The sequence below is a fragment of the Ailuropoda melanoleuca genome, chromosome 16, assembly GCF_002007445.2.
Source record: "Ailuropoda melanoleuca isolate Jingjing chromosome 16, ASM200744v2, whole genome shotgun sequence".
Taxonomy (NCBI): domain Eukaryota; kingdom Metazoa; phylum Chordata; class Mammalia; order Carnivora; family Ursidae; genus Ailuropoda; species Ailuropoda melanoleuca.
The window spans coordinates 6958528-6984791 of NC_048233.1; the positions used below are offsets into that span (position 1 = coordinate 6958528).

Genomic DNA, 26264 nt, shown 5'->3' on the forward strand with positions numbered 1-26264 from the left:
CCACCCGGACTGCCAGCTTCTAATTCCTGCTCGTCCACATGATGTGCCAAATGAAAGAGTGTACTCCATGAATGAACGTTTCCGAGGAGCTGCCTCAAGGAGAAATAAAGCCAGGCAGTTTCCCTTCCAATGGACCCCAGAGCAGGAAGAGCTCTCATTCTGCGGGCAGCCTGCCTTGAGTAAGGGGACTCGACCCCAACCCCCAAGAGACCTGAGAATGGTCTCCCAAAGTAGAGGGTTGCGGCAGGAAGACCAGAATCAACAAAGCGAGAACTGAAGGGCAAGGTCTCCATAGAACTCTTAGGTAAAGCAGGAGGGGGCTCAGGGGGTGGGGAGAGGGCAGTCTGGAATGATCCCAGGCCGGTTGAGAGGAAAGGGGACGGTAGGCTGCGGGAAGGAGGGTATGGTCAAATTGGTGGGGGAGAGGGGCGTGCGGGCTCCACGACTGCTGAGCCCCGACTCCCCGCGGAAGCTGGGCTGGAGCCCGCCTCGGGGCCTGGGCGGGGCAGGTGGGGCCAGGGGCCGGGTCGGCCGGGGGCGGGGTCCACCGCACATGCGCACCGCAGCCACCGCGCGCAGTAAGGAGTAGCACTTTTTAAAAGTGCAGCCCGGAGGCCAGCCCCAGCCGCGGAATCCTCGGTGTCAAGTCTGGTCCTCATCGTCCCGGCCGCGCGCCCTCCCAGTTCCACACCAGTCCGGCCCAGGCCAGTCTAGCCCGCACCATGCCGGTCAAAGGAGGCACCAAGTGCATCAAATACCTGCTCTTCGGATTTAACTTCATCTTCTGGGTGAGTGAGCGCGACCGCCGCGCGCTCCTCTTCGGAGCCACCTGTTCGTCCCGGGGACCCTGTCTGCGGTCGGGGCTGCCAGTAACTGGCACTGCCCGCGCCAGTGGACTCCGGGCGGGAGGAGACGAGGCACCGCGGCCGCCAGCTGGCTCCTCGACCGGGTCCGGGGACGAGCGGGGCGGGCACGATCGTAGGAGGCTCCTCCGAAGCCGAGCTGGCAGCGGGACGCGGGGGTCCCTAGGGAGCGGGGGCGTGAAGACCGGCCCTGGCCCTCTTTTTCGCCGAGGGTTTGGGGTAGAGATCGTGTCTGCTCCCCCCGCCCCCCGCGCCTCCGAGTGCAGGAGGGGAAGGCGGCAGGGAGAAACGGAGCACCCCTCTTCTGGGAACTTAAGGCCCTGGCCAAGGAGGACTGTAGCGGGCAGTACAGTTCGTGATCTGGGTGGGGTCTCACAAGTGGCCGGGGCCGCCAGGAGGGGGGATGCCGGCGCTCTGAGGACTTCAGTGGGGTGCGGAGAGCTCAGCCCAGAGCTGTTGACACTTTTACACTGGAAAGGGAGAGGGAGGGAGTACTGGGACCCCGTCCCTGAGTGAGAGTGGGAGACCCCCTCCACCCTCGAGGAGGTGCCTGCAGGCTTGATTCTGAGCGGCCGTGAGAAAGTCGGAACTCCCTCGAAACTACCTGAAGGACGAGCTTGTCTTTTTTTTTTTTTTTCCAAAGGCGATAAGTATCTGAACTGGAGAGAACTCTGGGAGAGTTGGGGAGAGGTGGGGCAAATGCCTGTTGGCGCTTTTAGTCCTGTGTTTCTCCATTTCCGGGGGAAGATCAGGTGCCATCCGCCCACTGCCAGCCCGGGTCCTCCCGCCTCGCCTACACCCCTATGCCACCCCACCCAGTGGCTAGGCGGGGCCACGGAGAGTGGTTACCTGGACAGGACACCAGCCGGGAGCTGCAGGACTCCCACTGCTGGCCGCACTCAGCCTATCTGCAAATGGAAAGCCTGAGGGAGGCAGCGGAAAAGGGGATGTCCTCTCCACACCTTATCTTGGGGGATTAAGGGACCACCCAGAGACAGAAAGAAGCAAGGAATAGGGAGCCTTTGTATCCTAAGTCTAGGGCCACATCCCCTGCTCACGGATGGACAGTATTTGCTCCTTTGCAGTCAGGAAGGAGTGTGGAAAGGCAGCCCCTGTACCACTAGAGAGATGGCTGTAGAAACAGGCATGCCACCAGAGCCTTGTAACAAAAAATATACTGTATTTATTCCCCGGGAGCTGGTCACTGGGGTCCCCATGAGCCTTGGGGCAAACCTTTTGAGATTTTAATCCTCTCTCCAGAGCTGACGTAAGAGACTGACCTACTCTTGGCAAGAGTCACCATGCACAACGCATGTTCTAGGAAGGATGGCACATAGAAGTGCCCCTGCCCAGCACTTGGCCTGTTTTAGGGAGACCCCCCCCCCCAGCAGTGGGCATTCCTCCCTCCTGGTGTTCCCACCAGCCCCCAGCAGCCAGCCTGCTCACTCCCAGGCTTGGCTTCCTCCTCTTACCAACCTCTGGCACCAGAAAAGAATGTGAGAAGGCGGGCTAGTCCTGCCCCGCCCCACCCCACCCCACCCCTGTCCTTTAGGGAGTCTTCCTCTCCCCTCTCCAGCACAATCTCCCCTGTCAGGCTGTTGCTTAGTCCTCAGCTATCTGCCTAGGGTGCATCAGGGGTTCGGGGCCAGGAAGGAGCTGCAGACTGCCATGTCTTCATTACGCACACACACGCACCCATCCATCTGCCTAGTGGCACATGCAGGAGCCTGATGGGAGGTATCTTCTAGGTCTCTTACTGTGTCCAGCTTACCACCCCACCCATATTCAGAGCTGCCCCTGCCTGGACCAGGCGCTGCTGGTCCACTATGTCTTCTGAAACAGACATGACTGAATGTGGGAATGTTTGGGTCCAGAATTAGGAATGACTTTGGTGATCATCCAGTCCAGCCCTGGTATTCACAGTGAGGAAGCAGAGAACCAGAGGGGGTGATGGCCCAGGATCCCAGAGACCAAACCAATATCACAAGCCCTGGGTCCCTGACTTGAGCCCAGTCCTCTTCTGTCTCCGTCACGAGATCAACAAGGGGACCTGGTAATGGGCTATGTTTTCCTGAATTAACGATTGTTCAGTAGTCCTGTATTAAGATTCCTGTAGAGATGATAGAATAAGGGAGTATCAGGATGCACTTGTGCAGTGTTTTACAGTCTGCAAAGGCCTCTTCCAAGTCCCATGATATAAGCCAGAGCAGGAAGCATTATCCCCATGGTACCAAAGCCAGGAAACCTGTCCCCAGAGAGGTTAACTTATCCAGGGTCATGTGGCAGGATAGCATCAGAAGTAAGTTTGAAGGCAGTCTGGTTGGCTTGAAGTCTAGTCTACTTTCCATCCCAACCTGCCGCCAGGCCCAGCTGGGCAGAAACAAGTTCTCAGAAATACCTGGAAAGGGACCTGGAAAGGGAACGGCTCAGATTGTTATGATGGCACCGGTTACCTTTCTCTCTTGAGACCAGGAATTTATAAACTTGGCATTTGGGACCTGATGTGGGCCTTCACGAGAGTTGTGAGGCCAGGAGGCACCAGCACCTCGTGAACAAAGGATGCTGGGAGGGGTGGCCTAGCAGGGACCCAGAGAGAAGAAGCCCACCTCAGTGGCAGTGGGGTAATTAGGGTGGGGAGATGGTACACCTCTGTGCTGGCCTCAGCCCCATGGGACCCCAGGTGACAGCTGAGCTTGCCTTCCCCGAGTAGGGCCTCTGATGCTCACAGCCGGACCAGCAACCAATCTGTTCACCCAACACCCCCACAACCCTAACTCCTTGGCTCTCAGTTGTTTCTCTATTTTCCTGTAGACCGCCCTGCCTGGCCACCACCCCGCACCCCCTAGACAGTGGAAATCTGGACAGGGACCTGGGTATTAGTCTAGCTCTGTCCTCACATCACTTCGACACCTTGGGGAGGTGGCTTTTGTAGTCCAGACCTCAGTTTGCTCGTCTGTAAAACCAATGGCTTGAGAGAAATGGTCACCAGAGGCCCCTTCCACTCAGTCTGTGAACCCAGCCCCAGTGCCTGCAGCAACAGCACTTTCCCACTCAACCCAAAACCCGGGTCCCGAGATGGAAATGCACAGGGAAATGCACATTGGGTCTTTACCTCCAGGGCCTGATTCTTGGTCTCTTTCCTGTTAACCTCACATTTCCCTCTATCGCCTGGGTGGGGTCCTTCTGTTTGGGGGTTCTCTGTTTTCCTGGCCCTCAGCCACCCATGGTAGTCCTGCCCACGGGTCAGCGCACAGCTCTGGATTCAGTCCCACCCTTCCCCATCACCACACAGAGCTGGTGTCTACTGGGGTTACGGGAGAGAATGTACGGGATGCCCTGGGCCTCGTAGCCTAGCCCCAGAACATAGTAAACTTCCAACCGAAGCCATTGTTACTCCGCAGTTGAGAAAGTAGATGGAGAGGGTGAGAGCACTTCCCCTAGAAGTGTGGAAATTGAAACCAGGGATGTAGGCAGGCATCCACACTCCACACATAGCCCCCCCNCCCCCCCCCCCCCCCGTCCTTTCCTTCTTTCCCTGCATCACTGCCAGACTCGTGATCCACCCACCTCCGTGATTCCCGCCTCAGGACACCCACTCCATTTCATGTGCAGCTCCACATTTGACTGTGGGGCGGCCGTACTTCCGAAAATGCACGACACGGCAGAGAAACCCTAAGACCTCAGGCTTCTGGGTCTGGCCAGGGTACGGACCTAGCGGGGTCGGCAAGGGGCAAAAGCCCCTCCCACCCAACTCGCTGCTTCCCCCAGAAGCTGTTGGCCTTCAGCGTTGGGCCGAGCAAGCAGCTGGGACTGCTGCCTAAAATGGCTCCCCACCTTTGGCACACAGACAGCGGGGAGCTCTGGTAAAGCTGGCCGTGTTTGCACTGAGGCTGGCAGGTCTGGGGAGAGGTGAGGCGAGGCCAGGTGTCTGCCTGTGCTAAGGAAGAGAGGGCTTCTCCCCTGCCCGGAATCTTGATGGCTTGCGCACTCTTCCCTGCAATGGTTGTCAACAACAAAACTCTGACCCCTGATTTTGGGGGGAGGGGAATTCCTCTGCACACACACCCCCTACCCCTTTCCTTGGCACCCCTTTCCGTGGCACCATTCCAGACCTTACTCTTTTGTACTCAAAGGAAGAGGTTTTGGGATTTGGAACCACTTCAATAAGCAGCCCCACGGAGGGCGGTCCTTGCCAGGGCACCTAACTAATTCTGCTAAATGAGTCCTCTGTGGCTTCACACATCACAAGTCCGCGTTCTCACACCCTTGTGTATTAGATGGGAATCTTCCCTGTTAGACGCAGAGCTGGGTGTCCCGTGTTTGATTTGTGTGTTTGCTTTCCGGCTCGATGCAATTTTATAAGGAGGTGTGGCTTTCGGTCACACAGTTTGAAACTTAATAATACACCTTGAACTTGCAGAAGCACCTTTTCTTCTGAAGAACCCAAGCCTTGGCAGTTCTTTCCTGGGTGCCCTGGCTGTGGGTAAGGGTAAGGGACCTGAGGTCAGGGGTTATCGTGGCTTCTGTGGCCTGTTGTCTCCTTGGTAGGCAAGGAGTATTCTCAGTAGACCTGTGTCCAGTGGGGGAGAAGAGAGTGAAGTTTGAGGAGGTGCATGTTTATATTCTGCATTCCCCCCTCCCCGGGGGCGGGGGGTCAGTGGGACTGACTCTGGGCCCACCACAGGTCTGTTTGACCAAAGCCGAGCAGAAACCGGCTCTCCGTCGCTTCCATACCGGAGAGCTTTGACTGACTTGTTCCGGGGTTTTGAAACTCTGGGCAAGAGCCTGTTGGCCCCGTTTTCTCAACTACTCGGAAATGTCCTCTGCAACTGAGGGAATTCAGGAGACCAGAAGGGCTAATCTTAATAGTATGTGTTTTTTTTGNTTTGTGTTTTTTTTTGTTTTTTTTTTTTTTTTTTTTTTTTTTACGGATTTATGTTTTTGAAGTCTGACTGCAGATCACTTGCCTGTTTCATTCTGTGGAAAAAGTAATGCTGGTCCAGGGACATTTTCATTTTCCATCAAGTGATGGCATGCAGCTGTGGAAAGCAGCATCCTGTCTCCAGATGAGATAATTTTATAATAATTACATCCATCCTGTAATTCCAGCTCCCCCCCCTTGCCCCCAACCACCACCACCACCACCCCGAAAAAGTACTTCGTTCTGAATCATTTTTAAGTACTGTGTGCCACTGTCCTAGACTCATGGACTTTAACCTTTTTAGGGAATTCCATAAAATCAGTGAGACCTTCCTCCAGAAAAATGCTTTTGCCTCTTTTCGGGGGGGGGGCTTTTTTCTGGAGGCCAATGAACACCTCATATTGGTTTTTCTCTTTTGGTTTCCAAGCAGCCTCTTCTCTGTTCTGAGTCCTCTGTTTCAGCCATGAGCAGGGGGTTGCCTCACCACTACCCAGGGACCGTGGGGGGGGATGCGGGGTGATTTGAGAAAGGCTAAGTTTCCTGATTATCCAGAGCAGCCTAGGCTGGAGAGCTCGCCTCCCCACCCATACTTGCTCTGACTCTCAGCTTAATCATTGCCCAAGGAGTGGCTTTGACTCTCGATTAATTTAATGAGTGTTCTGTATTTCTAGTCCACATGAAGAATCCGACTTTAGGAGCTTCTAGCCGTTTTGCTTCTTGGGTTAGGTTTTCCCATAGTTTGGGTGATTTGTGTTTGTTGAGGAAGAACTGAGTTCTGTCTTTCCCTCCGCCTCCTTCTCAACAAGTGGAGACTAGTATCAGCCAACCTTCCCCGTGCTTGCCCTTGAGGACTTTGAAAAGGGAGGAGTGTTCCCCTGGGGGAGGGGGTTGTTTGGGGATTTGGACTCCTGAGGAGGTGATACTCAGTTTGGTTGAATAGCAGGGGAGGGTGCAGTCCTCTGATGGAGAGGGGCCTGGCTTCATTTGATTCTAGCAAAGATCCCTGGGTGGAGAAGTGTGGGGACTATTGACTTGGAGAAAAATCAGAAATGGGTTTTTAAAGGTCCTTCTTGTTCAGTCTTCTTGTCAGGCATTGTGCAGGGATGCTGAAACGGTGTCTCTTGCTGGCTCTGCTAGGAAAGTCACCCTTCAAAGCTTAATCCTGTTACTGTTATGTTCAATGTACATTCCAGTTTCCAGCGAAAACCTCTCAGGCCGGGCAGGCCAATGACCCATGACTTCTACCAAGCCCTCACCTCCAAATTGCTCAGGACGCAGCCCTTGGCTTCTGTTTCCAGTATGAGCTGCATGTCAGCGTCCAAGTATAAAAACAACACAACACATGGATCATAGCAGAAATCCTTGACTGGGGCTTAAAAATACAATAAAGTAAATCAGACAGTTTTATTGAATTCAAAACAGGTTTCTATAGCATTCTAGTTTTATCTTTAAACCTATATCGATTGAATCAATAGCATGATAAATGATAAACTGATTTATTAAAATTTTATATAGAAAGATCAGCAAAGGGACACCTGGGTGGCTCACACCCGTCAGTGAAGGGTCTGCCTTTGGCTCAGGTCATGATCTGAGGGTCCTGGGACCGAGTCCCTTATCTGGCTCCTTGCTCAGTGGGGAGCCTGCCTCTCCTTGTGCCTGCCATTCCCCCGCTTGTGCGCTCTCTCTCTCTGTGACAAATAAGTAAATAAAATCTTTAAAAAAAAAAAAATCAGCAAAATCATACTTATGAACTCATTGCTTTGCAAGTCAGTAGAAGTTTGGTGTTTATAAAAGATAGTTTGCTATAGACTGGAATGTTTGTATTCCCCCAAAATTCATATGCTAAATCCTAAAACCCAGGGTGATGGTATTTGGAGGTGGGGCCTTTGGGGCGATTAGGTCAGGAGGATGGCGCTCTCGTGGATGGGATCAGTGCCCTTAAAAAAGAAGAGCCCCAGAGAGCTCCCTCCTCCCTTCCACCATGTGAGATTATGGCAAGAAGACAGCCCTCTGTGAACTGGGAAGCAGTTCCTCACCAGACACCAAGTCTGTTGGTACCTCGATCTCAGACTTGCCAGCCTCCAGAACCGTGAGAAATAATTTTTGTTGTTAAGCCACCCGATCAATGGTCGTTGCGTATAGCAGCCCAGACGGACTAAGACATAGTTGTTCACATGTTCAGATCAGCGGCACCCCTTCCCGTCTAGGTGAGCAGTTCAATGTGCCATTTTTCATGCCCAGCTCACATCGGTGCCCCCCTCTAGTGGGCAGCAGGCCTCCTCAACCCCGCAGCAGCCCTGCTCCAATCCAGAGAAAGAAACCCTTCCCACTAAGACTCTCCGTCCTGCTCACCCCGATGCAGTGTGAATGCTTCACGTTGCTTCTCATGATACGGGGCTATGGATTTAAATCCATTACTGTTATGCTCAGGCTTTCTAAAGCTTCCCTTCTGCCAGCCTGAGAACATCTTCTCATCCTCTACTTTCTCCCACTCCCACCATATTATTGTGGCTCTGACTCCCTAAGACAGATAACCCTAAAGAGGCCCAGAAAGTTTATTTCAAATAGAAATTAGCTTCTCTCCCAGTGCTGGGGAGGGCCCATTAGTATGAGAAGCTGCCATTATCCTCCTCCTGTGCCAGGTGCCTCCCAGGATCCCATAGTTGGGACTGTAACACAGGCCTGTGGTCATGCCTGCTCATGCCCTTTGGTGGCAGGATGGTGCTGTTCAGGAAAGGGCAGAGGTTCTAGGCCTCCCCTTGGGGCCATTCCTATAGGGGACACAAGGACGGTGGCCAGAGGGCAGCTGTAACTGTGTCTGCACTGCAAGGCTTGCAGCAGTAGCAAAGCTGGGAGGAGAAGAAAACATGCCAAGTTACTCTGGAGAATCTATTTCCCAGTGCAGTGCTCTGTCCACACTGACTTTCTGGCCAGTGCAGCAAGGGCGTGGATGAAGTTCTCAGGCCAGAGGCCAGCAGGAAGAAATGCATTCTCTCTCTTTCTCTGTCTCTAGACTCTGTCCATCAGGCAGCTGGCCTCAGAGAGAGGTCAGGGTCAGGTGGTGCCTCTAGGCCAGGTGGCCGGTGCAGGTGCCTTCCCGTCCTGAGCAGGTAAGGCCCTCTGCTATTTCAGGTGGGCTTCCCTGGGACCCTTTAAGGATAGACTCTTGAAATAGGATCAGCTATGGCTGGAAGGGAGACAGGACAAAAGTGAAAAATTCTGGCTCTGAAATTAACGACACTGATCAAGAAGACAGTTACGCAGAACGATTGAGAATCTGGGCTTTGCAGTCAGACTGTCCGGGGTTCAAGTTCTCACTCAGCCACTTACTTGCTCTGTGATCTCAGAGGAGCTGCTTCTGTGCCCAAGACTTCTCAGCTAAAAATTGAAAGTATATAGTACCTACTTGGTGGGTCTGTTGTGAAAATTAAAGAGTACAGGTGAAGAGCTGCAGGCGGGGTATGGGACCTGGCAAGTGTTAACGGTGCTAGCTGGCCAGGAACATACAGTTGACCCCTGAACAGTGCGGGGGTTAGGGGCACCAACACCCGTGCAGTCAAAAATCTCTTTAGAACTTTTGCCTTCGCCAGAACTTAACTACTAATAGCCTACTGTTGACCAGAAGCCTTACCAATAATGTGGTCAATTAACACGTACTCTGTATGTCATATGTATTATATGCTGCATTCTTACAATAAAGTAATTAAGAGAAATGAAAATGTTATTAAGAAAATTAAGGAAGAGAAAACACATTTACAGTCCTGTACTATGTTTACCCCCAAAATCTGCATATAAGCTGAAACCCATGTTGTGCAAATGGCAGCTATAATTAAGAGACCCGAAATGAAGGCCGAGATCATGGCAAAGGGGTGGGATAGATGATAGGTTGGACGCAGCAGTTGGAGACCTCGGCTCTTGCGCTTCCCCTGGCTTTGTGCTCAGAACGGACCATGCTGGGGAAGGAGGGCCATTTAAGTGAGCGGTGCTGGGTGTGCCTGTTGCCAGCACTGCCAGTCCACACACCACATGGCATGGCTTCAAAGGTGTAATCAGAGGGGCATCTCCCACCACTCAGGGTCATGCAGGCAAGTGGTAACCGGTCCCACAGATGGAACGAAAGCTAGCTGGTCCACATGGCTAAAGTGTGTAAACGAGCGGAGAGAGAGAGAGTGTGTGTGTGTATGTGTGATCACCAGGCATCTTAGACATACACAATGGAAAACAAATGTGTGGTAGTCTGGAATTTAAAGCAAAACATCCCCAAAACAATCCCCCACATCAGATGATTTTGGTTAAGATCAGAATGCCTGCTTTCAGCAGAAAACAGATTTATGGGCTGTCTGATGTGTGCTCCGTGTCTGGCAAGCAGGCAGTGGAAACTGGCAGTGAGGTTTCTTGTTTAGAAAAGGTTATCTTGGGCAGAGGCCCTCCTCTGGATTCTTCATCCCCAAACTACTTAATATTAACACACCATATTAGCTAAAACTTTTCTTCTCTCTTGGGCAGAATAGGGTTCTGGTTTTTAGAGGATGCTGACTTTGTCCTTGGAAGGGAGGATTTCTCAACTCTTTTTTTTTTTTTTTAAGATTCTTTTAATTTCTTTATCCAACAGAGATAGAGACAGCCAGCGAGAGAGGGAACACAAGCAGGGGGAGTGGGAGAGGAAGAAGCAGGCTTATAGAGGAAGAGCCTGATGTGGGGCTCGATCCCATAACGCCGGGATCACGCCCTGAGCCGAAGGCAGACGCTTAACCGCTGTGCCACCCAGGCGCCCCTCTCAACTCTTGAACTTGTTCAGACCAAGTCACTGCCAAATTACCAGAAAGGTGTGCTGAAAAAAAGCTTACAAGGCCCTTCATCCCCAGCCACACCCCAGAGAGGGGATCTCGCTAGCTCCCTTCCACCAGGCATGACCCAGGCAGTCAAGTAACTGACCTCTGCATGGCCTGTGCTGTGCCTGTGGCAGAGGGAGAGAGCTGATGGCTAAGTTGCTCCATACCTGCTCTGTGACCTTGGGCCAGTCACTTAACCTCTCTGAGACCTTTTCCTCATCTCCAACTGGGATGAGCGTAACTACTTCAAAGGGTATAAGGCAGTCCTACCAGCCCTTTTAGATTCAGAAGAGGCAGCAGGGCCTTCTCATAGAAGTCTAGCTCCCTTATATTCCTCTTCTCCCTGGGAAATCCCACTGTTGCTCATATAGGGCGTGTTCCCCTCTTAGCTGTGCACCAGCCTGAGGCCAGGCTGGAATACACCATGGCCCCAAAGAGTCCCGCTTAGCAACCTGATGACACCCGTACGCTGTAGCTGTTGAGCCCCTCTGCCCAGGAGAACCCCCCCCCCGCCAAGGGCACAGAATCCCCAGAAAGTGAACCCCTGCAAGGGTAGCAGGGCAGCTAAGCAGGTGCTTAGGACGTCAGCAGTGCAGGTAAGCCCAAGGAATCTTGGGGAAACTAAGCACATTTTTGAACTATTTTATATTTATTTTGTAATTCTGATTTTTTTAAATATTGAATTATATAGGTGGTGGGATAGGTGTCATCATTTTCTCAGTATCGAGGGCAGTAAATGGTCACAAGAGGCAGAAGTGTGCCTCCCCAGGGGCCTGGCTTCTCAAGGATGGTTGAGTTTGTCGTTGACCTCCCGGCGTTCCGTCAAGGAGCGGCACATGGTAGCAGGGCCCTTTACAACCCGGGGTGGTGGTTGGGGGTGGGAGTGGTTGACTTGTCAGAAATGCAGATTCCTGGGGGAGGCAGCAAATCAGCCACTCTCCTTACGCCTCACTTTCCTTATTTGAGTCATGAAGGTAATACTGCCAAAGTCTTAGGGCTGTTAGAAATGATGGCATATTTAACGTAAAGGGTAGCGCAGGGCCTGGCTCAGAGCAAGAGCTCAGATGTTGGTTGGAGCAGCTTTGCCTGTAGTTACTGTTACCACGGCCTCTCCGAACGTTTCAGAGGTTGAAGTTGTCCTAAACACATTCCTCTCTGTCGTCTTGCTTCAGTTCTATAAAGCCACCTCACGCAGGATTGTTCTGGGCTGAAACTTTACCACGTGGCTCCATCTCTTTCAGAAGGTGAATTCGAGAACTCGTCTTTCCATCTGTCCACAAAACGCCCATTTCAGAGATTTCCCCAGGGTGGGAAAGGTGGTTGAGGAGAGGGCCCTGTTTTGTACTTAGCTGGACGTGGCCCCAGCATCGGGGCCGTTTGGCAGAGCCCCCCCACCCCCACCTTGTGGAGTCTAACTGGGAGTTTAACAACAGCCATGGGAAGAAGAAATCCGCTCTGCCTCCAGACCAGGAAAGGTGACCTTGGCACCTCTTCTGTTCACTTCTCATTCTTCTCAAAAAGAGATAGATTCCTCTTATCTAGAACTTTCTTGATACCTTGAAGCCAGCTCCCAGAGTGTGGCAGGGCCAAAGTCACCATGGCTTCTATGTGGACACCACAGGAAGGAAAAAGAAGGTAGAGCTGTCCCAGAGGGTGCATTTTCATCGCTCGGTGATGGTCGGCTTGACACCACCACCTCTCCCAACCTCAACAGAGGGGGAGAGGAAGAAGAAAGAGAGAACAAACCCCAAGAAGAAGTTCGCGGTCGGTGCTCCATCCCTCTTGGCCTTCCCCTAGGCAGGGGCTGGTGCCCTGAGTCTAGATCACCTCACCACAGTAGACAAAGTAAGGTGCAGGTCAGAGCATTTTGCCAAATTCAGCATGTCCAGAGGACCTTCTTGTCCCCCAAGAAAAGTTCTTAGGGGTTCCCTGTCTTCCCATTCACTGGCTGGGCAGGGAGGGAGCACAGTGTCAGGAGGACGGGAACTTTGAGTCGTCTACACAGGTCTGGTTCAGTGGGAACACGGCCTCTTGCTGGCTGTGTCTCTTCCAGTGAGTTGTTACTTAACCTCTTAGAACCTGTTTCGTCTCTAAAATAAAGGTGACAAGGATTAAATGAGATGCTGTACGTCAGTCACCGCCTATACTGTGGGACATAGTGGAGAATAACTGCTCCTATTATATTATTGATTTTCCTTTGTCTAGCCTATGAAGGAGTTGCTCCTGACAGAAGAGGCTGCCAAAAGTCAACTCAGCCCTAACCAACGTGATTACCCATCAGCCTCTGCATGTATTCTTTAAAAAAAAAAAAATTCCCCTAGAATTTAGGGTTGGCTGAGGAAAAGAATCCACTCATCCATAATGGCAGCCCAGCCTAGGGAGAACTCAGGTTGCAAAAATCAGGAGGAAGTTTTTGCCAAGGGTGCCGTGCTATGGAGGCTGTGGGAATCGTTTTGGCTTCTTAGAAGAGAGGTCACGGGGCCAAGCCTGTGTGATGAATACTTCTTTGGAAGCCAAATGCGGGTTCTAACTTGACCCATATACTATGATTCCCCAGGCTCAGTGGGTTTAAGATGGAATTGTCCAGCCATTATCTCTTTCATACCTCTTGCTTCCTTCCTGTTTACCTGTCCTGTATCCTCCCCCTTAACTGTCACTGTGCAGCAGTTCAAGGTGGCCCTGAGGCCCGGTCCTATGGCTCTACAGTGCAAGGCGGGGCAGCTGAGCCCACAGTGTCCGGATTGCAGTATAAATTGGGATGGTGAAATTCTGCCCCATGTTGGGCTGAGCCGAGTGAGAGCTCATACCACCCCCCTACTGCCCACCCCCTCCATGGCTTCCTGCCCTTCAGCACTGACGTTTAGAAAGCTCGTCTCTGGCTTGAGAACCCCCAGAGGAAGCTTCTCCATGTGGTCCCGATTGTTGGGTGTTTATTACATAAAGGCCTGGAGCAGTGGTTCTCAGACATGAGGGAGCATCAGAATCATCTGGGGGGTGGGGGGAGTTGCTGGGCCCCACCCCACTCGTCTCTAATTCAGTAAGTCTAGGATGGGGACAGTGAATTTTTGTGTCTTAGTAAATTCCCAGGTGATGCTGCTTCTTCTGGTCTGGGGACCCCACGTCGCGACCTGCTGGCCTAGAAACCAGTTTCCCAGTGGCCCAGCTTCTGCCCTCAGTGGCTTGGTAAAAGCCCCAGAGCAGAAGTGGTCCAGAGGGCCGAGATGACCCCCAGGATGACCATACTCACAGAGGGACGTAGTCTCCAGGACCGCCACCTCTGGCGTTTTTTCAGCTCATCTCTAATAAAACTAAAGTTAATAACAGGCCCTTGTTGATATCTTCAAATTCTGCTGGGAAGTCACATTTTGCTTGTGATCCTTAGTGAAAGCAAATCAACGGCATTTTTTTCCTGCTCAGTCGGAGTTGGGTTTTCGGTGTTGTTTCTCTGCGCGGTGGGACTGGGTCCCAGAAGACTCCAGCCTCGGCCCCCTGGGTGCCTGTGCCCTTCCGAAGATGACAGCTTTGGCCTTCGTCTAGAAGTGGGAGAGGGGCGTGCCAGCAGAGGTTCCGGAGAGGTGGTAGGGACTGGGTTCCTGTTTGTGCTTGTCGCCAGTGCCCGGCCCGGCCTCCTGACTAGTGAATCAGCCCATCCAAGGCTTGGCAGTCAGCGGTGAGCCGGGGTTGCCATGGAGATGGGTGAGGCCTGAGCCCACAGGTCTGGGTGGCCTGACTTGTTTTTAAATGTTGAAGCCTGTGTGAACATAGAGGCCCTTATCTCCACTTCTGAGGCTTTCTTAAAGTGTGACTGGTATTTTGGGGCCCAGAAAAGGCTGGTAGGGGAAACTCACATCCTTGGTATTCGGTCTGTTACTGATTTCCCGGGTGCCATGGGCAACTATGCCTACAGGTCTCCCAGGCTGGGTACCTTCAAAAAAAAATAATAATAACAACCCGGGCTGGCACATATCTTTCTGAAGGAGGAAAGTAAAGAGGTAAAATCCCCTTCCTTTCTTTCCTGCTCCATGAATACCTCCTTCCCATTCAAATGGTAATTTGAATTACCATTCCTCTCTCATCCTCTCAGAGCTCCTGGGAGGCGTGTACTGGTGTGGGGAAGGTATATTTATCCGTCATCCCTCCACCGCAGGGCACTCGCACAGACCGACAGAAACCAGAACCTTAAATCGCCCCACTCCCTCCTGCCCGGCCCCAGCATCAGATCATAGAGGGACACGGCCGACAGCCATGGCCACCAGGTGCCGTGAATGTGTCTTGTGTCTCTCTCGAGGTTTATTGTTCTTTTTACTGGCATTATTTTCCCTACAGAATCCGGCCGGCTGTGCCACGTCGTGGCCTTCAGAGTGTCGTCTATGCGTCTCCTCATTGAATCCTCCCCTTCAAGCTAGGTTAAAGGCAAGACAGGCACCATGCGACCTTTTTTTCACATATGAGAACTCTGAGGTGTGGAGAAGCCAAGGAAAGTGCTTAGTGTCAAACAGCATCTAGGTGGCAGAGCAGAGTGAGACCCAGAGTCCACGGCTGGCCACGAATCTAGGGCTTCTCAGCAGAAGTATGCCAGAGGCTCCCCTGGCGGGGTGGGGGACTCAACGGATGCCCGTATGGCATTCCCTCAGGGGAAAGCAGGAAAGCAAGTACCCCTATTTCCCCTGCCTCTAGCCCCTTACTGCTGCCTGCCTCCAGCGCCACCAAAGTGGGGCTGTGACTACCTAAAGTCTGAGGCCGGCCTCAGAGAAACCATGCGTGGAGGAGAAGCCACTCTCCCTCCCCCTTCTGGGCTTTCTACGGCAGTTAGAGAGAGACATCATAATGAGTATTTTGTCCTTTAAAAAAAAAAAGTATGACCAGTCAGGTCATATTACAGAAGAAAAGAGGGGACCCGGAGGAAAGGGGGGCCTAGCCAAGACCTCCGTTTTGTTTACCATGAGAAGATTTTTCTTTGAAGTGGGATTTGTCCAAGGCAAACAGGGTTCTTTCCACTTGAGGGGGTGGGCTGTAGTGCTGAGCGTGTGGGTACGCACACACACACGTGCACACACGTGCGCACACACACACACACACGGCTGCTCTTTTCCTTCTTGTCACATCTTTCTGCGGGCTTTCTTCAAGTGTTTTCGTCAGTGGGGCTGCCTGTCTGTCAATACCACCTCAGCTTCTAACTAGAACCAGTTCTGCAAACTTGGCATAGGGTCCGGAGCAACCAGGTGCCCCTAAGTGGCATTACACTGTTGTTTTCAGTCCGCCTTCGGAATTAAAGACAGTTCCTCTAACTCCAGGTGTGTTTTAGCGTGAGATCTCTGGGCCTGGCCCTCCAGCCAGGTTGGTGGGGTGACTCACTGAACTGCTCATCTCCACAAGGGTGGCTTTGGCAAGGTGTGCGTTCAGTGGTGGCAGAGGGCCTGAGCTGGCGCGCTGCTGGTTCTCGTGTCGCCTGGAACCGGCATAAGCCCCAGGTGACAGGGTTACCTGTGCGCTCATCAAAGATCAGAGTGTCGAACTGGACTTCTTTGTGGGGTGAGGACAGTGACTCATGGGCTTTCCACAGAGTCTCATTTTCAAAAGACTTTATACGGATTCGTCCCTGAATCTCACTGTGATATTCGTCACGTGCCCTCGTGGATCTTTGAAGTAATCCTCTCCTCTACAGGATAATTATTTGTTGATTGATTGATTGATTGATTATTTATTCACTGTGTGTTCAAGGTGTGGTTGGGGCAGGGGACTAGAAGGCCTGAGAAACAGCCCTGCCCTGAAGGAGCTCGTGCTCCAGCGACACCCAAGCCCAGCACACCCACACCCACGAGAAGAAGGGCGTGTGCGAGGGCTCTGGAGAGAATACGCGCGAAGCTCGAGGGCTTGCGTTTCCTTGGGAGGAGACTGAGGACATCTTGGTGGGGAGGCAGCAGGCCTAGGTGGCCAGGACAGCCTTCGAGGAGGAAGGACTGGCATGAGCAGAGGCGAGAACACGGGAGACTTATTTGGGAACCTGAGTGATTCCATCTAAGGGGCATCTAAGGTGGGCTCAGGGTTCAGTGGTGTCATGCTTCTGAGAGATCAGAAAATGTGAACCACAGATAACACCTTAAGACTTAAAACTGAGGGATGCCTGGGTAGCTCAGTTGGTTAAGTGTCTGCCCTCAGCTCAGGTCATGATCCCAAGGTGATGGGATCAAGCCCCGCATTGGGCTCCCAGCTTAACCGGGGGTCTGCTTCTCTTTCTCCCTCTGCCTGCCGATCCCCCTGCTTGTGCTTTCTCTCTCTCTGACAAATAAATAAATGTAATCTTTTAAAAAATTATTATTTTTTTAAAAACCAAAAAACTTAAAACTGAGCGACTGACCTAAGCCACATGAGCCTTTCAGGGAAATGGCTGCTGTCCCACATGGAGGGCAGGAGGCAGGCTGGGTGTGTTATACAGTGACTACTTTCTGGGGTCCTGGGGGCAGATAAGCCACCAGCCTAGGTGTCAGAGCACCGAGCAACCAGAAGGGAGCAGTGACCCTGGAGGAAGATCAGATTATTGTTTGTTTGGAATTTTAGGATAGAGAGACCTAGAAGCTTTGAAAGAAAAAACCCAGCTTAGCTTTAGAACTGTTTCAGATCCACAGAAAGGTTGCAAAAAAAGTATAGAGAGCCCCCTACACCCGCATCAGTTTCCCTATGGTTAACACCTCTGTTACCACATTGCATGTGTCACAACTAAGGAAAAACCAACTGGTACATTACTATTGACTAAACCACGCTCCTTCAGATCTCACTTGTTTCACCAGTAAGACCCTCTCTCTGTGCCAGTATCCCATCCACGATACCACATGACAGTTATGTCTTCTTCATCTCTGATCTGTGACACTTTCGGTCTTCCTTGGTTTCTCGGAGATGACCGCAGTACTTCTGAGAAGCACTGGCCAAGTATTTTGTAGAATGTCCTCAATTTAAGTTTTTCTCCTGGCTGTCTTCTAAGAAAAAAATGGACATGCATGAAGAATTCAAGCATTTCCAACAAAACAATGGGGAAAAGCTCTCCTTTTTCTTTGTGCACTGTCAGATAGATGGGACCATTTTGGGGCCTGAAGGCAAAGAAGCTTTTCTTGGCAAAACCAAATGTTTCCCTTTGGCTTCCCTTCCCTTTGGCTTCCTTTGGGAAGGAGGTAACCAGGTAGAGCTGTCAGTGCCTCGGGCTGGGAGTCAAGGCTGTGGACTTTTCACTTCCATCCCTGCTACACAGTTGGTGATCGTGGACTGATTGCTATCCTTTTCAGGGGGGCCCTGTGAGCAGGAATTGGCTCACTGAGCGTCTAAATCCAACCTGCTCAGTTCCTGCATTGTTGTGAAAGCAAGATGGCAGCCGTGGTAAAGGTGTGGCCAGCGTTCCTGCCACAGGTCAGCTTATTCACCCTGATGGAAACCGGCAACTTCTTGGCTCCCCAGACCCATTTTCTTATTTTAAGGAGTCCCTTCATAATTGATTCCATGCCCTTTTTTCAAAGTTAAAGCTCTCTCTGGTTCTTGCCATTTGTTTTCTCCTAGGATTCCACGTAGCTAGGGGTGAGAGCCAGCTGGGGGACTGGGGCACCCCCCAGCACCACACCAAAAAGTGAATTCTTCTAGAAAGTACTCCAGACCCCGTTAGATAGTGCCACCTGCACAACCGGAGCCATTATTAGGTGATGCCAATTACATGTAGCCCTGTGACCCCGAGCCATCCATCATGACCCAGCCAACTGAAATAATTTCTCCAGTAGCATTCCAGAAAATAGGGCAGCTAATGGCTTACATATCTTCCCCCCAGGCCAGTAAACTCAGTAATTCAATCCAAAAAGACCCTAAGACTCACTCCTCTGATTTCTGTGAACCGTGGGCTCCCAGTCCTGCCCCTGACCCTCCCTTCCACCTGGTTTTCTTTTACCTTCCTCCTCTTCCTCTCTTTTGGTGAGTTTATAGGTATAAGAAAGTGAGATCAATTACTGCTTTTTCCATTTCTTCAGAACCAGCTGCTTTTTCGTCCTCATTTTAGTGAAGCGCTGTGGCTTTGATAACCAAGCAGCATGATGCTAGGTTTTGGGTGGGCTCCAAATGTGTGGGACTCCCGACTCTCTCTGGCTGTGTCCTTGGCCAGGGTGAGACCCAAAGTCTTTCTTCTCCTGGTTCCAGTTCTCCAGTATGATGTCCCTCTTGCCACCGGTGTGTGTAGACCAGATAAATGACCGGACTTCTATAGATTTGGTTCAGGCTTCTTGAAATGATAAAATGGAAGAGGCCTGACCGTTGCAGGTGTTTTTTTTGGGTACCCTGTTGCTGTCCATGGAATCATTCCCAAAGAGAAATAATTGAGCATAATGGAGAAATAATTGCGCGTAATTGAGAAAGCATAGAGCAGGAAGGACAGTAAAGGACACGGGCCTCTCTTCGGTCCCAGGAGTTCTCAGAAATAGCCCCACCAAGATGAGGGCAAGAGGGAGGACTGAGGACAAGGTTTGTGGCCAAGCGCTGACCGAAACTGAGACCTCCCTCTAGTGCACAGGAAGCCCCTGCCTACAGAGTTCTCAGGTTACCACGGTCATGTCCACAGGGAGGCCAGCAGCCTCAGTCTCCCACTGTCCAGGGCTCTCACTGGGCCTCCATATGTTGGGGGGAGATGAGAAAGTATTGCCTTCTTTCTTTTCACTCTCCAGGACCCCCGGAGAGTGAGGCCAGGGCCTGACCATCACAGTCAGGACCCCACTTAGTGTGTGCTTGTCCTGGACTCAGTGCATGGGGATGTCCCAGCTGGGCCCCACCGTGTCCCTGCCCCAACCAGTCTGAACCAGGGAACTCAGGCTAGAAACAGGGGAGAGACTCCTACTTCTTCCCCCATCCCCACCCCCGCCCAGTGCTGTGTCTGCTGTCTTTGGATTAGGCCAGGAGACCCTCACTCACCTGCAAGTCTTCTGTGAGTAAGAAGGAAAGCCTAGCATCCATGAGTTCTTCTCTGCATTGTGTAGCTACGGGGCACCTGGTGTTCCGTACTTCTTACCAATGTTTGGTGTTGCCTTCCATCAGATGAGAGCTAAGAGGTCTGGGGAGATGCTGAATGACTGTCCTCCACAGGGAGGAGTGCGACCCTGGTGACCGAGTGCTGATCAAGTTATTCTCACAAAGCCCACTTGGTGGTACCTCTTTCGGAAGGACTTCTAATATCATCTCCTTTATTTTAGCCATACTTAAATGGCAGGGAAGGGCCACATGTCACCATTCCCTTTCTACAGATGGGAAAACTGAGGCAGTAGAACTCGGAGCCAGGAATTGCAGAGCCTCGCTGTGGGAACACAGTGCTGGAGGTGTGGGCAAGGGTTTGACCCTACTGCAGGTGGAGGCCCTGGGTCATCACGTCTGCTGTCGCTGCCTCCACCCGAAACATCTGCACCCACCGTCTCCCCGGGAAAAGGAGAGAAGCAAACAGTTAGAGAGGGGCCTGCCCGCAGCACGGCAATCCCAGCTCCCTTAAGAGCAGGGCTCTGACACAGGGTGCCTCTGTCAAGGAGGGTGGGCCTGGAGCCACTCACTGGTGCCGTGCACCCTGCACTGCAGCCTAGGGGTCACTCGAGCAAGCCCCGGGCTGAATGAGAGATGGAGAGCTCCGCTCAGCACTGGGGTCGAGGACCACTTGGAGGGGGGCCGCCTGCACAGGCCTCTGGTTCAACAGTGCCAGGCCAGGATTTGGCACCTCGCTTGTATTTCTTAGTGAGAAAGCCTGCCCTTTAGGGTCCAGTATCTCAACTTGCCCACCTATGAAATGGGATTTTCGAAAGATCGGGAGATGACTCAGATGTGTCTTATCTGATGTTTATAAGGATCATTCATAAGGAAGCATGCGTCTAAAACATGGAACGGGGCAGGTCAGCCTGTAAGGTTTGCCAGCGTGGAAAGAAAAGGACAAATGTGGGCTGCTCAGGGGAAACTGCTCTGTCGCTTACTGAGCCGTGTGATCTCAGGAGGAATCACAACTGCCCTCATGCGTGCTTGACTGTGCCCTCTAGGCAACTGTCGTCCTTTTTATCGTATGGTACATATACAGAGTAGTGCAGGAAACACGAACGGTTTAAAGCATAATTACGACATGAATGTCCATGGCACCACCACCCAAGTCCAAAGCTAGACTGTTGCCAGTGCCCTAGACCCTGCCTTCCCAAGTGCTGTTCCCTTCCTCCCCCTACAGGGCACCCCACACTTGACTTCATGATAATCGCTTTCTTTTCTTTTCCTTTGTCATTTACATGTACCCTAAACAGTAGAGCATTTAACTATAAGGAGTCACACTGTATGTGCTTTTGTGTCGCTTGCTGCTTTTGTTTGGCATCTTGAGATGTACTCATAGTATTGCGCGTAGCTACAACGTCCATTGTCAATGCTGTGTAGTATTCCAGAGTCCGTAAAGTATCCATTCTGTCGCTGGACTGCCAGTAGGTAATTGTTCCCAGCCGGCTGATATTTTCAGCAAACGGATTGATTCCCACACCGGCTACTGTTACTAGAAGGTGCACAGTGAGAGGCAGAGACACAGGGTGGTCCCAGAGCCCTTTGCTAGTCTCCCCTCTGATGTCATGGCACTGTGCTCCCCTGGCAGCCAGGACTAACGCCCGCATCCGGGATATTTTGCAGCTTGCTGGGATTGCAGTCCTTGCCATCGGACTATGGCTCCGGTTCGACTCTCAGACCAAGAGCCTCTTTGAGCAAGATAATCAGTCTTCCAGTTTCTACACAGGTGAGTGGGGTGGGGGGAAACTGAGTACCTCCTCTAACTGTGGGGATTCTGTGTTGACCCGGGGATTGGCCTTGGGAAAGACTTTTGCTCTGGTCCCATTGGCCTGGCCTGTCCCTTTCAAGCCATGCTTTGTGTAGTCCAACCCACGAATTTGCATTTGACTGATGTGGTTTCTTTTACCATGCTGACTAAGTCTGGCATCCTGACCATCCCCCCAATAGGAAGTTGGCTCCGCCCAAGTTGCTCCCACTCTTGAGGGTTTAAGAACCTCTGTGCTTGTCCCTGACCCTCTCCTAATACTGTGTCCTCGTGCTCAGTTCCTTAATTCAAAAAACTTTGTCCTGGGGATCCAGAGTACCAGGAGTAGGAGAGGTGAGCCCTCCCCACTGTGCAGATAGGGCCTCTGAGACCTCAAAACACCTGCCTCCTGCTCGTACAGTCCAAATGAAGAAGAGACTAGCAGAGATGCCAGCCCAGCAGACCCCGGGTGCTGGTAAAGGCCTTGGCTATTTGGTTGGTTTGTTTTCTCAAGTGCTTTTGCTTAGGGCAAAGGTTTGCAATTTAAACACAAATAGACTTAGCAACTTACTCGTGGCTCCTGGGCATCTTTTTATCTTTTCTAGCATTATTCTGTCCCTTCCACCCACCACTGAGGCTTGTCAAATGCAGTTCCCCAGTTTCTAGTCAGCTCACAAAATCCAAAATCCCATAGCTCTTTGTTTTGGGGATAGGAAACACTTCATTTACGAGAAACAAGAGCAGCCCCCTATTTTTAGGACGATGCTGCCATGTCATCAGGCTCAAAGTGTAAGTTTGGTCATTTCCTTCCCACCCACCGAAGAAGTTATTTAAAAAAAAAAAAAAAGATGGAGAACACAGCCTCAAGAGAGTTATCGCCCAGGCCTTCTGGAAGGACGAGGTGGCGGGTGGGCACGCGGACCCCCTTCCTGCCTCCCAGATGCCACATGAGCCACGCCTGCATGGGCCACTTAGCTGCACGCGCCTGGCCCTGTGGAAGTTTCTTTGCTTGTATTGCCTGTTGCTATTGTTTTGGGGATTTTTTTAGGGTGTGTCTGCCTATTTCTGGAAAGAAAATGAGGGAAAAAAACGTGTGTTTTTTGAAAAAAATATGTGCGTGCGCATGTGCTCTCTCTCTCTCTCTCTCTCTCTCTCTCTCTCACACACACACACACACACACACACACACACACACACACGGAGTTTTTAGGGAGTAGGTCTCCAGAGTGCCCTGACTTGTTTTAGCAACAGCATTTTTGCAGGGCAGTGGGAGAAGGGGGGCCTGGAATGCTGCCCTGTGAAGAGGGAGCAGCACAGGGGTGCTGTGCTGAGGGGGACCTGGCGCCCTCTTGCCCTCCTTGTTGTCACACCAGGGAGCTGGGAGCCCCTGGGGGAGAGAGGAGAGCAGATCTGCACAGAAATATGAAAGCTGGTGGCAGCCATTAGGGCCAATGTCCTGAGGAGAGCCTGGCCTTCTGCTCAGGCTGCTATTGTCTTCTGCCGAGTGCCTGGCTGGCTTCAGTCTTTTGTTTTCTAGGACTCTGGCTAATTCCCTGTGTTTTTAGACGTAGGAGGCAAGGCTCTCATTGGCAAGTGGAGGAATTGGGAGGGAGACAGCCCCTTCATAATGTGTTGCTCACTGTCTCACACATGTTGTTACGTGATTTAATCCTCGTAACTCTTTAGGGTACATGGAATGATTCCCATCTTATCAACGAAGGAACCAAGGCCTAGAGGTTAAAGAGCTTGCCCAAGCTGGTACCCGTCAAGAGACAGGGCTAGAATTTAAACCCAGGCCTATGAAAGCTGCTTCTCGGACTATCCATGCTAGATTGTGGGGAGGACTCCCCATGTAGGAAGAGAAAGTATCTCTACCAACTGGATGTTCCCCACTGGGGGGGATGGGCAGAGTTGGAAGCTCCTTTGGCCTTTGACCTCACCCAAATTGTAGCTGGGAGAGGGAAGCCCCCAGCGCTGGTAGCCCTGGCCAGCAGATGACAGATGGGGAAGTCATGCGGGGTGGCCGGACAGTGACGAGCACGTGGTGGGAGGAGCACAGCCTGCCTCTGGGAATCACAGGATGCAGGATGGCCAGTGGTCCTACCCGGAGTGACCAGAGGCACAGGCCAAAGAGACACACAGGGATCCGTAATTGGATGCCCCCTCAGCTCCAACAGAGGAATACAAACACTTTGCTTCCCTAGGAGAGGGCTCAGCTGTGGAGATGGTGTTCTGCTTGCAGAAGCCCAAGCGAAGGAGGGCAACGCAAGTGACACTGGAGCATCCGTCAGACAAGTGACCACTTGGGTCTGGCTGGGCCTTGCACTTCACTGAGTGCATTGGGAAACTGAGTCATTGTCGTTTATGGGCAAAGGGCCAAGGAGGCTTCACTCTGGATCCCCTTCCCCCTTGAGCTGTGACACCAGCCTTTGTGTTGACCCATGCCCCCTCTTCGGCAGAGTGCCAGCTTCACCCCTGCCAATATTCCGGGCATCGTGGGGTGACCATACCTTACACAGGGGGCCCTCTCCTTCTGCCAGGCAGCCCACCAGCCAGCCTGACCATGCAACTGACCCTTCAGAAAACCTGAAGCACCCAGGGGTGGATTTTCTCCGGGGGGGCGGGGGGGGGGGGCAACGGCTTTTAAAATAGAGAAAGAATGCGTAACCAGGCAGAGAAGCAAGTGAAAAAAGAAACTTTCCAACATTCACAACAGTCAGTAGTGAATCCACAGCAGCTGACGGCCTTATATGGGCCTTCTCTCCAATTCAGGCCCTGGGAGATTCAGCCTGTCAGCAGTATCCGTAATCCCAGGCCGCAAACATGTTGGGGAACTTCATTTTCTTGGTCCCAGGCCAGCAGCCCTTCTTAACTCCTTGGTGTCCTTCCAGAACTATAGCCACTGAGTGAGGGCCTCTGGGGGCTCCAGCCAGAGGCCGTGGATGTCCACCCTTCCCTGGGACCATTCCTCTTTTTATGACAAAGTGTCTGATAGTTTCTGGGATTCGCGGCTTTTGCCCTCAGTGAGCTTACGGCCCTGGGCCATTTGTTTTGTTGCTCTGTGCCCAGTTCTCCCCAGCCTCAAACTGGCAGAGCGCACACACCCACACCTCTGTGAGACAGAGACGGAGTGTGCTTGGCAAACGGAGTCCACCGTGGTGCTTATTAATGTGAACAGCCATCAGTGAGAGAGAGCAGGACCAAGAGAGAGCCCTTGGGGAGCAGCATAGGGTTCCTCTGAACCCCTGATGGAGTATTCGGAGGCACTGATCTGTTGTAAGGGGCAAGCTGGGGCTGGGGTGGTAGCAGGAGGCTGATGTGTCCCTCTGGAGCTGAAGCCCAGAGCCCTGATATGCAGGTGAAAAGAATGCTCAGTTTTGTGGATAAAGGACACCCTGGCATATGCTTCTGCTCTACCAAAGGCTTTTTTCCTCTGACCAGGCCTATAATGTCAGCCTGAAAAAAGAATAAACAGCCCTTAAGCAAATTAATACAGAAATCCTGGAGAAGGCTCCGTGACGAATAACTTTTTCCATGAGTCAGACAGAAAGCTAACATTCACTTGTTTTGTAAAGGGGAACGCTTTGTCATTGATCATTGCCAGCCTTTGCTCACAACCTCAGGATGTCGGCTAGGAGGAGCCTGTCCGAGGGAAGCCCTGCAGGGCCCTGCTAAGCAGCCGCCAAGCCCTCCAGTGGTTCCACAGCTTCGGGGGGGGGGGGGCGTTTGCAGAGGAGCTGCCCTCTAGCTTCATGGCCACTGCTCAAATGCCTGTAAACAGCTTCCAGGGAATTGCTTACCTTCCTCCCCAACTGGAGAGGGTGAAGCCAAGACACCACATGTCTGCAGAGATCCAAGCAAGATTGAGCACCAGAAGCCTTTGTCCTTCAGTCTTCATCTGCTGAGCCCAAGAATGAATATGCACCATAAACAAGAAGCCCATTAGGAGGAGACTCCATTGCACGGGCGCTCTCTCGTGCTCTCTCTCTCCCTCTGCATGGGGGAATGCTTTTTCCTCACCACTGCTGCTGACCCAACTCTCCTGACTTCTGCCAGGACTGTCCTGGTTTACAAACCGGGGTCTGGACTCAGAGGAAACATGTCTGTCTGTTCTTTCCCACTCCACTCTATTCCATGTGCTTGCAAATCCTTTTGCTCTCTTAACACCCCCTATGTATTCAGCCCCTGCTGTGGAGCTCAAAGGAGTGACCTCATCCTTCGTGGTCTTGCCCCCATGAGATGGGGAGAAACCGGGGCCATTTGACTGCTACGGCTCGCTGGTGTCCCCATGGCAGAGCCTGGAGCCGAGGGAGGTCGCCCCTCCCACCGCACCCATGCAGTGCGTGGGGCTGAGCCACCTGTCCGAGTCCAGCCCACCGCCCCACACTATCAGACGGCCCAGAAGGATAGGACCTGACTCGAGGACAAGCTACATTTGTCCCCATGCCCAGTCTGGGCCGGGCATGCACAGGAACAATACCCATATTCATACGACATAGGGGTTTGCCAGTAAACCCACGTGACTTGACATCACGACAGATGTGGGGGGAAAGGGGCTAGACACAAACGCTCCCTTGTGTGCGCTCCGCTCAGGGCTGCCCGGGAGCCTCAGCTGCAGGCGGGCTGCATGGTTCATTGCCTGCAAAGCCTCGGCTCTGGACTAGGGGTGCAGATGCGGGACAGTGAAGTCACTGTAACACCTGCCAAGGTTCTCACTGCACTATCCTGTTGTGCATTGTATGGAAACATCACAGACGCTCTCAGTTTCAGCCAGCACTTCGGGGAAGTCTCTCGAGCCCCAGTGAGTAAGGAGGGATCAAGTGTGTGAAAATGCATCACTGTCATCCCTCCCTCGTATTATTCAGAATAAT

At 52.2% G+C, this 26264-nt stretch overlaps 1 protein-coding gene across 2 annotated transcripts in view; it reads left to right on the forward strand.

The window, feature by feature from the left end:
- The first annotated feature begins 578 nt into the window (after positions 1 to 578).
- The window catches only part of CD9 (CD9 molecule), a 32331-nt gene continuing 6645 nt past the window's right edge, over positions 579 to 26264 (forward strand). The window contains 2 exon segments of one of the 2 annotated variants that reach the window (NM_001304912.1): positions 723 to 788; positions 21273 to 21375. In NM_001304912.1, the coding sequence (NP_001291841.1) occupies positions 723 to 788; positions 21273 to 21375 (169 nt within the window). 2 annotated transcript variants of the gene reach the window in all.